Here is a 12,821-nt window from a genome sequence, read left to right as displayed (position 1 = left end):
TATGTAACAGTGTGCGCCCCAAATTCAAATATCCGACGCGACATGGCACATTCACACTGGCACCGGCACTACCCAGAGTCAAGACACGGAAATAAGGCTGGGCGGGGCGCGCGGGCGCGCGGCTGGCTGGCTGGCTGGGAGGCCGGCCAAGCAGATCCGGTCGCAGCCGGCGACAGACAATTACTTGTGCACAGCCCCGCTCGAACCGTTTCATTCCTTCCCCTTCCCCTTCGCCTTGGGTCGCCAAGAATCAGTAACGATACTTTAGATTAGATTGGAAGTGCTGGGCTCGCTCACGAACTCACTTGGTTACGCGTAAAGATTCAGAACGGCAAAACGTAAACATATCCGGCACGACGGACGCCGTGCATAACTATGGGTGGGGCGCGGCCATCTTATAGATTCACGCGGTGGTCGCTGAACCAGTAGATAGGTAGATAGCATGCAACGCAATCGTCTGGAATCGATAAATATCAGACACCGCGACAGATTGGAGGCTGCAACGATAATGCCGACCCCTGACAAGTAAAATGACACTTCACAAGATTCGAAAAGAAAAGAAACAAAGAATAAAAAGAACAAAACGAAGGTCTCACTGGGAATCGAACCCAGATCCCAGGAAGATTCTGAAAAGGCCGAAACCAAGTCAAAATCCTATGTGCTAACCATTACACCATGTGACCCGGTGTTTGGCGAAGGCACAATTACAGGATCTGAAGTAAGATGCTGCCTTCAAAATAAACTAGCGTACCACGATCCACATTATATATCTTAAAAACATCACCGATCCCGCCCCTTCCCACTAGTTAATTTACAAAGGCGGCGCATCGGGATCCTCCAAGCACTGATCGACGCGCATGATCTGTTTTCCCGTGGCCTTGGCGAGCCGGATGAACTCTGGCAAGTACTGCACGGTGCTGGGATACAAGTAATGAGCGACGCTGCGGACATCATTCATCAGCAATGCGCTTTCATGTAGGTACCTTTTCACCGGATGAACCGGGAAGGGAAGAGGGGGGTCGGGAGTGATCGTACAAAAGATTGCCTCCTTTGGCGATATCCCTCGTTACCGCGTCCACCTGCTTCGCCGGAGTACTGCTAGTTCCCCAGAGCCAGTCTTCAATATCGATGCTCTACATATGTAAGTAATCACCGATGGTCAGTCGACTCCTCTACAGTAGCGCCAATGGGACTCGGCAGTTCCCCGGCCGGAAGGAGCTGACATACCCAGTTGATGATCCTACTCCCGCCGCCGACGACAGCGGCCTCGAAGCGCTGGCGAGTGAGCGCGCCATCAGTTCCATACGGCGCACGGAAATACTTGGTGGTGACCCCGAGCTTATCCTTTAGCGCGGCGATGGACTGCTGAAACTCGGCATCAATCAGCGCCACGCTGGCGAGCCCCTCGATCTTCGGGTGCGTCATCGAGTGCAGCGCCACCTGGTGCCCGCGCGCGAGCGCCTCCTTGTACACCGCCGTGAAGTTCCCCGACGAGTCGTACAGAGCCGAGCCCACCGTGAAGAAAGTCACTTTGATGCCCGCGTCCGCGATGATCTTCATCGTCTGCTGCGCTAGCTCTGGCACGCCGTCGTCGATGCCGAAGGCGATGCTGTTGGGGCGGGTGCATTGGAAGACCAGCGAGCCGGTGGCCTTCTTCGCCGGCACTGTTCGCCCGGAGGGGAGGCTTGCGACCAATTCGACGAGAGTGAGCGTTGTCGTGGCGGTGGACCGGAATGCCTTGAACGCGAAGCCGACGGCACGCGCTTTGTTGATGTTGAAGTGGCTCAGCGGGACGTAGATCTCGCCGCTGACCGCGTAGTCGGCGGCATACACGATGTCCCACGTCTCTGGATACGGCGCCACAGCCTCGTCGCATTGCGGATTGTTCTGCTGCAGGGCAATGGAGAAGGCTGTGCTGCCCGACAGCTTCACGTGGAGATACTGGGAGCTAAGACTGGTGATGTCCTGGCAGCCGTTGTTGAGCTGCGTGTAGAAGCTGTAGTCCGTGTCGGTCGATTGGATGCGGAGGCCGTTCGTGAGCCAGGTGCAGGTTATCCCGTCGCCCTCGTCGCAGCCTGATTTGCCTCGGTGAGACAGTTGGTTCCATGAACGAAGGGGCTATAGGTATACATACCATGCCAGTTCCCGAGTGCATTTGAGTCCTCGGCCGCAAATTTGTCGATCACGAGCGCGCTGGAAAGGCAGAGACTGGAGGATATCAACAGCAGGAGCGATTTTGAAAGCGAATACATGGCGGCGGGTCTCGATGGTGGGATGAAATCACGGCGATTTGACTCCAAGTTATAAGTTACAACAGTCGAACCACTGTGGTATCGGCGATCTCATTCGCTCCTGCCACTTCTGTTCCGTGATCCTTTAATCGACCCTGCCTTTACCTGAGTACCGTACTGCTGTCAGGTTTGAACTCAAAAAAGTGTAAAAACGCGGGTGATCCTCGATGCGCTGCGGTGATTCTCGTGCTGAAGCAATATCGCGATAGTGATTATGCTATTAATAGACGCGACTTCCGCAACCTAGTTTCCTTTGTTGGACAGTCGGAAGCGTGGATTGTTACATACCTGCAACGGCCATGACCGAGGCTGTTTATTGCCTGAACGCATGTACCTACTCTGTCCCACTCTATGTACCGTGATATCGAAAGGCACATAATGAAGGTGGCGTGCCGAATCATGATGTTGGTATGATACGCATGTTCGCCAGGTAGTTACTGAGCACACATGATTCATAAACGTGCATGATTGAATTCAATCAAACGGAATGCCCAATGCCCATTGCCTCGCGCCTAACCTTCCACAAAAGATCCCCAGACCTCCGCCTTATTCTCCGCTTTAAATTTGAATCCCGTCCCAGGCTTGATGAAAACCACCTGTCCCTGCTGCAGATTCTCCTCCTCTTTTCCATCCGAACGACACAGCGTGACCACTCCCTGCGTGACCACAAAGACCGCCGGTCCATCGATTCCCTTATCGACCACTTCTTGCTCCCCCGCGTCGAGCTTGGTGTTGAGGAGGTCGAACTCGGCCATCGGCGCGTAAAAGATCTGCGTCTTTGCATTGTCCGACTTATTCCACTTCTCGTGCTTCAACTCCAGCTTTTTCGACTCCGACGCTTCATACCGGAGCATATCGACGAATACGCGAGCGTCGTTCTGCTCCTCGGGAGCTCCGAGTCCGCACGCAATCCATTCACCGGTCAGCTCAGTCGTCCCGCCCCCCATAGGTGTAGTCGCCTACCATGTTATCCGACCACGCCATGCACTCGATGATATCGCCCTCGAGGTATGCATGGATGCAGTTCGCCGGCACCGCGATCCCCTCGCCCTTATGCAGCACGACATAGTTCATGAAGAACACCGCGGCGAACATCCCGACGTCTTCAGGATAGTCCGAGAGGACCTTACGGATGACGCGGGCGAGGCCCTGCTTCCGTCCCAGATCGCCTATGGCATCGTCGGCGTCGCGCTCGACATGCGTCAGCAACTGCTGGGAGCACGCACGGATCTCCGTGTGCGTTGAAGCCAGGAGTTCGGCGAACATAGTCTTGAGCAGGCTCTGCGCGTCCTTGGAGTCGTCGGGGGCGGCAAGGAACGCCTCGACGGTTTCGTGGTCGGACTGCAGCTTCCGCAGCTCCGGCACGACTTTCAGGAACACTTTGATCTCGTGGATGGGCCGGAACCCCACGAACCCCTCGAACACGTCCGAGATCGTCACCGCTACCTCCGGCTTGTGGTTCGGGTCCACGAATGTCTCGTTTTTGCCTGTCGCGGCCTTCTCTTTGGCCATCAGCCGCTTTGCGAGCGCCCGGTCAGGGTGCGCCTGCAATGGCAGCGCTTTATCGAAACTGAGGATTTTGAAGAGGAACGGGAGGTGCGGGTCGCTGTTGAAGCGCTTGTAGACCGCGGATGTCAGGTATTCCTCTGGGGCGGATTCAATCAGCGACCCGAGTGATTGGCCGTCCAGCGTGTGCGCCATTCCGTTCGGGTGGTCGCCCATCCACATCTACTCGGATCAGTACCGTCTCAAGCTCTTGCCTCATACGAGATGGGGGCGAACCTCGCCATAAGGCTGTTCCTCATCGATCTTGAAGTCCTTTCTAGTCGCAGTCGCGAATCTCGCAGCAACAGATTTGGAGCCCTTCTTGCCGTACGGCGAAGGCTGTACGAAAGGGCTGAGGCGGATGAAGCTGGAAGTAGAAGGCATGCCGAGTATCTGTGTGTGTGTATATTTGTGCTTTGGTCTCGTCGTGATTGATAGGATGTGAGATGATAATCTCCCACCGTCTCCATTTCATTTTGATGGTATGGTGGGGGGGGGGTGCGAGTGACGTCAAGAATCACGGAATGGTGACGTCGCTCGCTCGGGTTCGTGCCACGCTGGGCGGAAATGATCAGCGCCGGAAGCGCAAGCGCAGCGATGGACTACATACGGTGCTCTATGTACAACGTTCAACGTTACCGCCGGCTCGAGGTGAATATGAGCTGTGATACCACGATAGGTAAGGGATGGCCATTAGCCAGAGCACCCATACTAATCATGATTATTCCACACGATTCGAAGCTCGATCCGACGAGCCATGCACAGTTTCTCACCCGCCTTTCGGTACTGAACACGGCAGTTTCACATGCTGCCGCTGCCGGCTGTAGCCGAGAGCGAAGCCATACATCTACTCTATTCTACTCTATTCTACTACGCTTGTGTACCACTCGACAAGCACAAATACACTCTAAGACAAGACTCAGAGTATCATAGCCTGAGACCGACCACCAATGCACATCGCATACGGTACGCATATACACATACGACGGACGAGGGGTGTCTGAGTCTGAAGGATTACTGCCTACCAAAATAGAGGCATTTCGATCGTGCGCCGCAGGCCCCAGCCCCCCCCCCCCGGCCGTCCCCCGGTTCCCTTCCTTCAGGAGCGACTCGCGAGCACTCTACAGACTAGAAGCAGCTAGGAACAAGCAGGTTAACGGGAATAAGGAGTTACGAACCGGTCAAGTGGAAGGAAGGAAGGAAGGAAGGGAAAGGAATGGAAAGAAAGAAAGAAAGAAAGAAAGAAAGAAACTTACATGCGTAAGTTCGAGGAATATGTAGGTCCCTAATCCTGGGTGGTTTTTGAGTCGTGTCCAGTCAAGTCGAGCTGTCCGGATCCTCTCCTTCTTTCTCTCGGCATCTAGCATCCCCATCCCCATCCTCACCGCGCGTGCCGCCCATACATAGGTCGGCCTAGCAAGTTACATAGCACGTGTACAATACTCTATGTACTCTAGATATCTAGATGGACATCCCTTTTTCCGCATGTACGCAGGATGTACTTGGTTACCCACATAGTTAGCCTAGTCGCAAAGGAGGCCTACAGTTTGTCCGGAGTTCGCTTCTCAAGACCGCCTAAAATCCCGGGGCAATCCATTGCGGGGTAGCGCCGTCCTTCGTTTCCCCACCGCTCCAGAGTCCACCACCCCCCCGCCCCCGCCCCCGTGAACGGGGTGAGGTAGGCTCGTATGTATGCGTCTATGTATGTGTGTATGTGTGTATGTGTGTATGTGTGTATGTATAAAACTAGATGGCTCACCACACTGGAGGTACATACATAGTTCCACGGTGTTCCCATTCGCTAGCAATGGGGGAGGGCAGAGGAGAGGGGAGGAGGGGACTCCGGTGTCTGGTTCTCGTGCTGCATGCAAGCAATCCAAAAGGCCTGGGCAAGTGCGGGTGGAGGGAAGAGGGGAAGGGGGCTTCTGGTGACGAGCCTTTGCTTACTTTCCACGGCCATCGATCTCACGGTCGTGATGATGGTGGTGGTGTGCGGGTCATCGTCGTATTTTTTTCTTGCGCCGACCCCAAACTACCCAGAGTAATAGTACCCGCTCTAATACTCTACTCCGGAATCTGACCCACTCCTGAAAATCTCTGGAGAAACCACTCCAGGCGGAACCGGAACCTCATGCTTGCACGCACCCAGGCACCCACACTAGTTTCTGCAGCGCATTCCGGCGCGGCGCCATCCCTACTCGCTGAGTCGTTGCGCGGTGGGCACACACGGCGGGGGGCGGATCAATAGTTTTTCCGCGCCGGCGCTGGATGCGGAAGGCCGGCGTGACTGCCAGCAACCCATCGCTAGAGGAACGGGGGCTGGGGACGGGGACGCGGAGGCTTTCCTCCGCGACGGAGCACAGGATGGTGGCCCACGACTCAATATAAACTGCGAGATGTGCCAGGTCCGCATGCTATGCTGCGTGGAGGGGAGGGGAATAGGTACGGCGGGACGGCGTTCCTGCGTTTTTTTTTCTTGCTTTCGTGCGAGCAAGCACGCACATCTATCCTGAATCTGCTCTGCTCCGACGGTGGCTTTTTTTGCACCGTATCGGAAACTAGAGCTCCATTGTTTGACGGGAGTTGTGAAATACCTGTGCCGTTCCTTTTTCTCGTCGTCGTCCTTCTACTACTGCTCGTCCTTGTCCTCATCCCCATACTCATCCTTATAGTCATCCCCCTCCTCCGCCCCTGATTCTCCTCCCGATCCTCCCCCAGCCCCACGAACAACGCTTCTCCGCACGCATCTTTTTCTTTTTCTCATCCTCGGTATTGCAGCTGTAGCCTGTAGCTGGTCCGTCTCGTCTGGGCCAACTCATCATTGTAAGCGAGTTGGTTGTCCGTCCCCCGTCCCCCCCTTCCAAGTCCATTTCCAAGTTCCCCCCAGGCCCTTCCCCCCAGGCCCTTCCCCCCATCAGCACTCCATCAGCACTCCATCAGCACTCCATCAGCACTCCATCAGCACCCCACCCCTTCCCCCGAAGCCTCAACTCTCACTCTCACCTCCCATAATATACGAATATGTGCGTACATAGAGTACCCTCCCTATTGTTCGATTTGAAACAGCGGGTCTGTGCTGGCCGATTTCAGCGCTGAGCTTCTCTCGTATGTCTATACTCGACTCTACTTTCCAGTTCGTGGCCATGAGTTATAACTATAGATACTCTGCCTACTGTACTTACTCGCTTGGCTGTAACCAAAAACCGGCGGTCGACGAAGGTGTTTCCCTACTCTAGTTACTCCACTCTACTCCACTCTACTCCATCCACACTTCAATCATAGTCCATCGTGATCACCAAGCTGCGGGCCTGGCCTTCTCCTCCTCCTCCATCTCCTCCTCCCCATCCTCCCCCTCGTCAACCGATCCGATCGGCCTGATCCCCCGTCCCCCGTCCTCCGCAAGCTCGCGCCGGTCCGTCATACCCCCACCCCCGCACGGGGAAATAAAGGAAAAACGAAAGGGAAAAAGAAAAAAACAAGCAGAAACCCCCCCCCAGAGCTAGTGAGCCACTGGCAACCTCGTTTGCAGAGGAGGAGGAGGAGGGAGGCCAACTAACTAACGCTCTCAACTCCGTCACCCACACACACACAGCAGGCACAGCAGGCACTCCCTCTCTCTCTGTCTCTCTCTGGGGAAGAACCGTTGGGGTGCAGTTGCAGCCCATGTCCCCCATGTGAGGGAGGGGGAGCCAGTTCGTTCGTTCCTTTCTCATGCAGGATTTATCCGACTCACCCCTACCGTGCCCCCGTCGGAGGGGGAATCGAGTAAACAGAGTATGCTAGCAACTAACGGTTCTCGGCTAATATCCAAGGTTCCAGCGTGCTGCGTAGTTACTGCGTGCATGGGTGCGAAAGAAAAATGTGGGGAGCCGACGCGAATTGATCCGAATAACGTGCGGTTGTCTTCCCCCCCTTCCTTCTTCCTTCCTGCTATGTATGTGCGTAAGGCCAGCACCCGAGGGCGTGGTGAATGGATGGATGGGCAAAGTGAATGCGCCCCCAGGCTCCCAGTGTGGAAGCGAGAATGGTGATGAGGGGAAGGGGAAAGGGGAATGTCGAATGGGAGGCGAACCAGAATCCAAGGAAAAGTAAACTGGCGAGATAGCAGAGTAGAGTAGGTATTCTAGCTGTAGATATAGTATGGGCTTGGTACTCCTAGGTAAGTAGGTGTAAGTGAGGAAGTCATAAGGAAGTACTTTCGTAGATAGACACTCTACGGCGACTGGGCCTGGGACTGTGACGAGAACTGGGACTGGGACTGCAACTGGGACTGCGACTGCCAAGCGGATGGATGGGGATGGATGGGGATGGGACCAGACGCAAACCCCAAGCGCCGGCGACGACGCGGCGAAATGCATCTATTCTATTGGTAAGAATAATAAAAGGATCATGGCCATCGGCGCTGGGAAGGTAGGGGGAGGGTTGTGGGCATGGGCAATGGCCATGGGCAATGGGCATCATCACCATACTCCACACACAACCCTGGAAAAGAGAACGAAGAAGACAACGAAGAAGAAGAAGATGATGACGATCATGAAGAAGAAGAAAGTAAGGAACTGACCAACTACCGTAGTGTGGAAATGGCCATGCGAGTCGAGTCCAGTCGAGGCGAGTCGAGCATGCGAGTAAGTAAGGCTGGCTGGCTGGCTGGCTCTGGCTAACCACCTCCCTGGCAACCTCCCTCCCTGCCATACGCGTTGCCGGACCAGACCAAGGGCCTTTCCTTTTGGTGCCGATTACCCCACATACCAGAGTGGATATAGGTAGAACCCCCATCCCCGGACTTCCCCAACTCGTGTCTGCTGCTGCTTGCTTCCCTCTCCCTGGATCCGACTCGCAAGTAAAGCCACTACCACTACCGCTACCACCGTTACCACTACCACCACCATTACCACTACCACCACCAGCATCACCACCACCAGCACCATCACCACCACGCTTTTCAGCGATGGCTTCACCAGTAACCACTCCTGCCCAGGCACACATACATCACCACACGCAGTCGCCAGTACTGGCGCCACCACCGACGCCGAATACAATGCTTCAGCAACAGCAGCAACAGCAGCAGCAATCGCAGCGACGACAGTCGACTGTCACCAACGGTGGGCGTAGCGACAACGGCAACTCGTCCGAAGAAGACCTCAAGCACTCGCGTGAGGCGAACGGCGATGAAGATGGGCAGGCGCGCAAGCGACGCAAGATGGACGGAATTTCTTCGTGAGTCGTCCCCCGCCCTTAGAGCGTAGAAAAAAACCGCTGCTGCTGCTGCTGCCTTCCGGCGGCGGCGGCGTCGGCGGCGTGTCGGTGGCGCTCGGCTGACAAGGGGTGGGAAAACCAATCAGGTGTGAGACGTGCAAACAACGGAAGGTCAAGTGTGACCGGTCCCAGCCGAGTTGCGGATGGTGCAGTCGCAACGGTCAGGAATGTATCTATCGCCAAAAAAAAAAGCCCGGACTCCGGGCCGGAATCGGGCGCGAGCTCGAAGAGCGTCTCGATAGAGTCGAGGCCATGCTGGTGACGCATTCGCGACTGCTGGAATCCCACTTGCACGCTACGCAGCAACAACAACAGCAGCAGCAGCATCAGCAGAGCAATCATAACCACAATGCCGCAGCAGCGCACCACTTTCCCTCGCCGTCAACGGCGTCTAACCAGTCCCACACACCGCCCGCCCCCCAGCTCCCGTTCCCGCCCACCTCCGACATCGCGTCGCGCCAGATGGCGGATCTGTCCACTTCCCACTCGTTCGACCCTGACTTGCCGACCGATGACATCCTGTGCACACTGATCGATGCCTTCTTCCACCACGTGCATCCCACATGTCCCATACTTCACAGGCAGACATTGCTCGATAGCCTCTTCCAGAGGCGGCCAACCGAGGTCGGCCCCGCAAACGTAATCTTGATGCACGCCATTGTCGCCGCCGCACTGCGGTTCAGCAACGACCCGCGCCTGACGGAGCAATGGAAGACCAACTTCCGGCAAGTCGCAAAGCGCAAAGTCATCTTCTTCGCGCTCGAGACTCCATCCGTCGAGTCGCTGCGTGCCATCTCGATCCTGGTGTTGGACGTCGTGGGCTCCACTAACGGGCCGAGCGGATGGGGGCTCCTCGCCCTCACCACCCGCATGGCATTGCACTTGGGGCTGGCACTCGAGCCCGCGAAGGAGGTGCTCCCGCAGATCAGCACCATGGGCGTGCGTGCGCTTCCGGAAAGCAGCGATTGGATCGAGGAGGAGGGCCGACGGCGACTGTTCTGGGTCATCTATCTCCTCGACGTCATCACGTCCCTAGGCACGTCGCTGGACCTGACCCTGGACGAGACCGAAGTCGAGCGCCAGCTGCCTTGCCGCGACAGCCTGTGGGACCGCAACCAGCCCACGCAGACGCGGTGGTTCCAGATACCGGCCAAGAAACCGACACAATCCGTCAACAACGTCGAGTCGCTCTCGGCCTTCAGCCATCAGATAGAGGTCGTCGGCATCCTCGGACGGATCCACCGATTCCTGCGCGAGACGGTCGATATCAATGTCCTCTCCGACGTCGAGGCGTGGCAGCTAAAGTACCGCACCCTCGACAAGGCGCTCACGTCGTGGAAATACTCGCTTCCAATGTCGTTTGGCAACCTGACGCGCGCTCTCAACATGGGCGGTGGCGCTGTAGACCCGAGCTGGGTCATGCTACATGCATACTACAATACGTTCGTTCCCCCACTACCACCACCACCATTACCACCCCCTACAACCACCACCCCCACCACCACACTCACCCACCACTCCCCACCCCCCATCCCATTTCTCACCACCCTCCCGCTAACATCCCCTTCCCACCTACAGCGCAGTAATCCGTCTTCACTCCGCAGCCGCCTACCCCACCACCCGCTCCTCCATCTTCGGCCCCAGCTACAGCGCATCGCAACGCTGCCTATCAGCCGTCGAAAATATCGCGGCCATCACGCGACTCGTGCTCGCCCAAAACCTGATCCCGCTTTTAGGGCCGACCTTCCCCTTCGCAGTCTGGGTCGCCACACGGCTCCTCCTCGTCCACGCCTCGACCGCCGAGAGCGGCGAGATCCCCGATGTCCGGCTCTTCCTCGACGCCCTGCGCGAAGCAGGCAAAATATGGCAGGTCGCGAGCCGGTACGGCGGGATCATCGAGCGAGTATTGGACGAGCTCATGCTGGGCGGGCACAAGGGCGAGGGCCAGGACCGCAGCTGCGTCGAGATCCTAAGCGACATGCGCATGACGGCGTACTCGGTCGACGTGATGATCTCGCGCCAGCCGGATCCACGCCTCCAGCAGCAGCAGGCCGCTATGCCACTCGGACTGGATATGCACACGCCTGTCGGAAGCGGCGATATGCAGGGCGACCTCGTCGATGTGTTTTCGTGGTTCAACTTCCCGAGGGTGTCGGGTGATGCCCCCATAGGTCGTGAGGGCGTCGGACAGTGGGTCGGTCCGCAAGCCGGGGAAGAGGCGGATTGGCTGTTTCAGGTTGTTTGATTTTGTGTTTTTTCCTTTTGTGTTATCTGTTTGTTCACGGTGGCCGTTGTGCTTTGCTTTGCTTTGCTTTGGGAGTTGGATCGATACCATTATGTTTTTGTTTTTAACGGGAAAGCTATCAGGGGGAGTAATGCGGGGCATCTGGATTGGCTTGGGAACAGGGCATGCGCGTGGCATGGCATGGCATGGCATGGCATGGCGTATATAGTGTTATTATTTTTGTTTGTCTGTTGGCGAGGATGAATTATATATACCACAGTATTTCGTATATCACACTGCAGTTCATGGAATAGCACTCGATTTCTGAATTACTGGTCTTGCAGTCGGAGGGCAAACATACTTCCAGAAATCTAGAACTACCTGCGCAGTACGGATGTGGGTCACTGGTGCCCAAGACAGGACGAGGATGAGGAATTTGGTTAGGCGGCTACGGTACCTTTCCACGATCGAGACGGATGGTTCGGCGGGGGCCGTGTGGAACACTAGGCATCGGCTGCCCCGGCCATGTGAAGCGTACGTGCGGGGACGATTGGACCTATAGTTAGTTATTGCGGGGGGGGGGGCAATCACGAATGCTTAGTATGCATATGGTGCCTGGGGCATCCGCAACACCACTCACGTACGAGTGAACGAGCGGGCGAGCGGGGAGATTGCGAACCATGGTCTACCTATGTATGTATGTAAGCACTCTATTCCACTCCACCCCACTCCACTCCACTCCACACTCCACCGTACCATACTTACATACAAATGCTACCATACCATACCATACCATACCGTAGCCTCCTCAGTACCTAGACTCTGGAGTTCCGAGAATGCAGGGATTCGAAATTCGAATAAATGCCGGTTCGAATTACGCACCAATCAACTCACGGTTGGGCAGGAGCCTTAGCAAATAAACAAATGCACACTATTAATTGTGTCTTCCCCACAAAACTGAAAAGGGTAAATACACGGTACTCAATACGGTACCGCTGGTCGGTGTGGTCGGTGGTCGGTGTTAGGGGGAAAAGTGGATCACGATCTCTGCCTGGCCTTGCCGGTAAGCGGCTATTTCTCAGCCGATATCCCCCAGGTTTCGACTCACAAGGGGGCCAGAAGCCTGAAGGGCGGGTGCTTTGTTTCTCCTTTTCACGGAATCATGATTCATCGTGGATGGGTTGCAGACTTGCAGTGCACTCATAAATATACGGTAACCAAGTAAACGCTTCCGCTAATCCGGCTGGTGTGAATATGTATGTAGCCAGAGATCAGGTCCGGTGGGCATGTAATATGTGGTGCCTAGGTACAGTTGGCAGCAGCAAACCCTGCCATGATCAACTCAGCCAGCCCAGCCATGATCAGCCGTGATCAGCCCAGCCCATCCCAGCCATAGCATAGCATAGCATAGCATAGCATAGCACGGCATAGCATAGCACGGCATGGCATGGCATTCACCATGATCAGCTTTCAATCCCCATCCCCCTCCGTCCCCCCGTCCCCCG

At 56.0% G+C, this 12,821-nt stretch overlaps 3 protein-coding genes and 1 non-coding gene across 4 annotated transcripts; 1 reads left to right on the top strand and 3 right to left on the bottom strand.

The window, feature by feature from the left end:
- Positions 1 to 587: 587 nt before the first annotated feature.
- Positions 588 to 683, bottom strand: BZA05DRAFT_t37. Its single transcript has one exon. It is a non-coding gene; the product is annotated as a tRNA-Gln (tRNA).
- A 61-nt stretch (positions 684 to 744) lies between these two features.
- BZA05DRAFT_368378 (uncharacterized protein) lies at positions 745 to 2,611 on the bottom strand. Its single transcript, XM_051481584.1, has 4 exons — positions 2,135 to 2,611; positions 1,228 to 2,075; positions 1,036 to 1,133; positions 745 to 941 (listed from the first exon to the last, which is right to left on the bottom strand). Exons 1-4 carry the CDS (start codon positions 2,250 to 2,252, stop codon positions 812 to 814), a joined length of 1,194 nt encoding a protein of 397 aa, XP_051343042.1. The 5' UTR covers positions 2,253 to 2,611; the 3' UTR covers positions 745 to 811.
- BZA05DRAFT_387166 (RmlC-like cupin domain-containing protein) lies at positions 2,611 to 4,351 on the bottom strand. Its single transcript, XM_051482549.1, has 3 exons — positions 4,074 to 4,351; positions 3,256 to 4,019; positions 2,611 to 3,203 (listed from the first exon to the last, which is right to left on the bottom strand). The coding sequence occupies exons 1-3, from the start codon at positions 4,218 to 4,220 to the stop codon at positions 2,804 to 2,806; spliced, it is 1,311 nt and encodes a 436-aa protein (XP_051343041.1). The 5' UTR covers positions 4,221 to 4,351; the 3' UTR covers positions 2,611 to 2,803.
- A 4,290-nt stretch (positions 4,352 to 8,641) lies between these two features.
- Positions 8,642 to 11,419, top strand: BZA05DRAFT_165470 (fungal-specific transcription factor domain-containing protein). Its single transcript, XM_051479132.1, has 3 exons — positions 8,642 to 9,053; positions 9,179 to 10,534; positions 10,671 to 11,419. The coding sequence occupies exons 1-3, from the start codon at positions 8,785 to 8,787 to the stop codon at positions 11,335 to 11,337; spliced, it is 2,292 nt and encodes a 763-aa protein (XP_051343040.1). The 5' UTR covers positions 8,642 to 8,784; the 3' UTR covers positions 11,338 to 11,419.
- Positions 11,420 to 12,821: the final 1,402 nt, after the last annotated feature.

This window comes from Tricharina praecox (assembly GCF_024521635.1).
Source record: "Tricharina praecox strain CBS 144465 chromosome Unknown BZA05scaffold_3, whole genome shotgun sequence".
In the NCBI taxonomy this organism is placed as follows: domain Eukaryota; kingdom Fungi; phylum Ascomycota; class Pezizomycetes; order Pezizales; family Pyronemataceae; genus Tricharina; species Tricharina praecox.
The sequence above is the reverse complement of the archived record's forward strand: the minus strand, read 5'-3'. Positions and strand labels throughout refer to the sequence as shown.

Excerpts from the sequence above, each read along its gene's own strand:
- BZA05DRAFT_368378 (XM_051481584.1), bottom strand. The coding sequence starts at position 2,252 with ATGTATTCGCTTTCAAAATCGCTCCTGCTGTTGATATCCTCCAGTCTC. Across the intron at positions 2,076-2,134 it reads TGCACTCGGGAACTGGCATG|GCTGCGACGAGGGCGACGGG; the intron begins GTATGTATACCT and ends GAGGCAAATCAG. Across the intron at positions 942-1,035 it reads GCCAAAGGAGGCAATCTTTT|CGTCGCTCATTACTTGTATC; the intron begins GTACGATCACTC and ends TGATGTCCGCAG.
- BZA05DRAFT_387166 (XM_051482549.1), bottom strand. The coding sequence starts at position 4,220 with ATGCCTTCTACTTCCAGCTTCATCCGCCTCAGCCCTTTCGTACAGCCT. Across the intron at positions 4,020-4,073 it reads AGGAACAGCCTTATGGCGAG|ATGTGGATGGGCGACCACCC; the intron begins GTTCGCCCCCAT and ends TGATCCGAGTAG. Across the intron at positions 3,204-3,255 it reads ATGGCGTGGTCGGATAACAT|GATTGCGTGCGGACTCGGAG; the intron begins GGTAGGCGACTA and ends GACCGGTGAATG.
- BZA05DRAFT_165470 (XM_051479132.1), top strand. The coding sequence starts at position 8,785 with ATGGCTTCACCAGTAACCACTCCTGCCCAGGCACACATACATCACCAC. Across the intron at positions 9,054-9,178 it reads AAGATGGACGGAATTTCTTC|GTGTGAGACGTGCAAACAAC; the intron begins GTGAGTCGTCCC and ends AAAACCAATCAG. Across the intron at positions 10,535-10,670 it reads CTACATGCATACTACAATAC|CGCAGTAATCCGTCTTCACT; the intron begins GTTCGTTCCCCC and ends TCCCACCTACAG.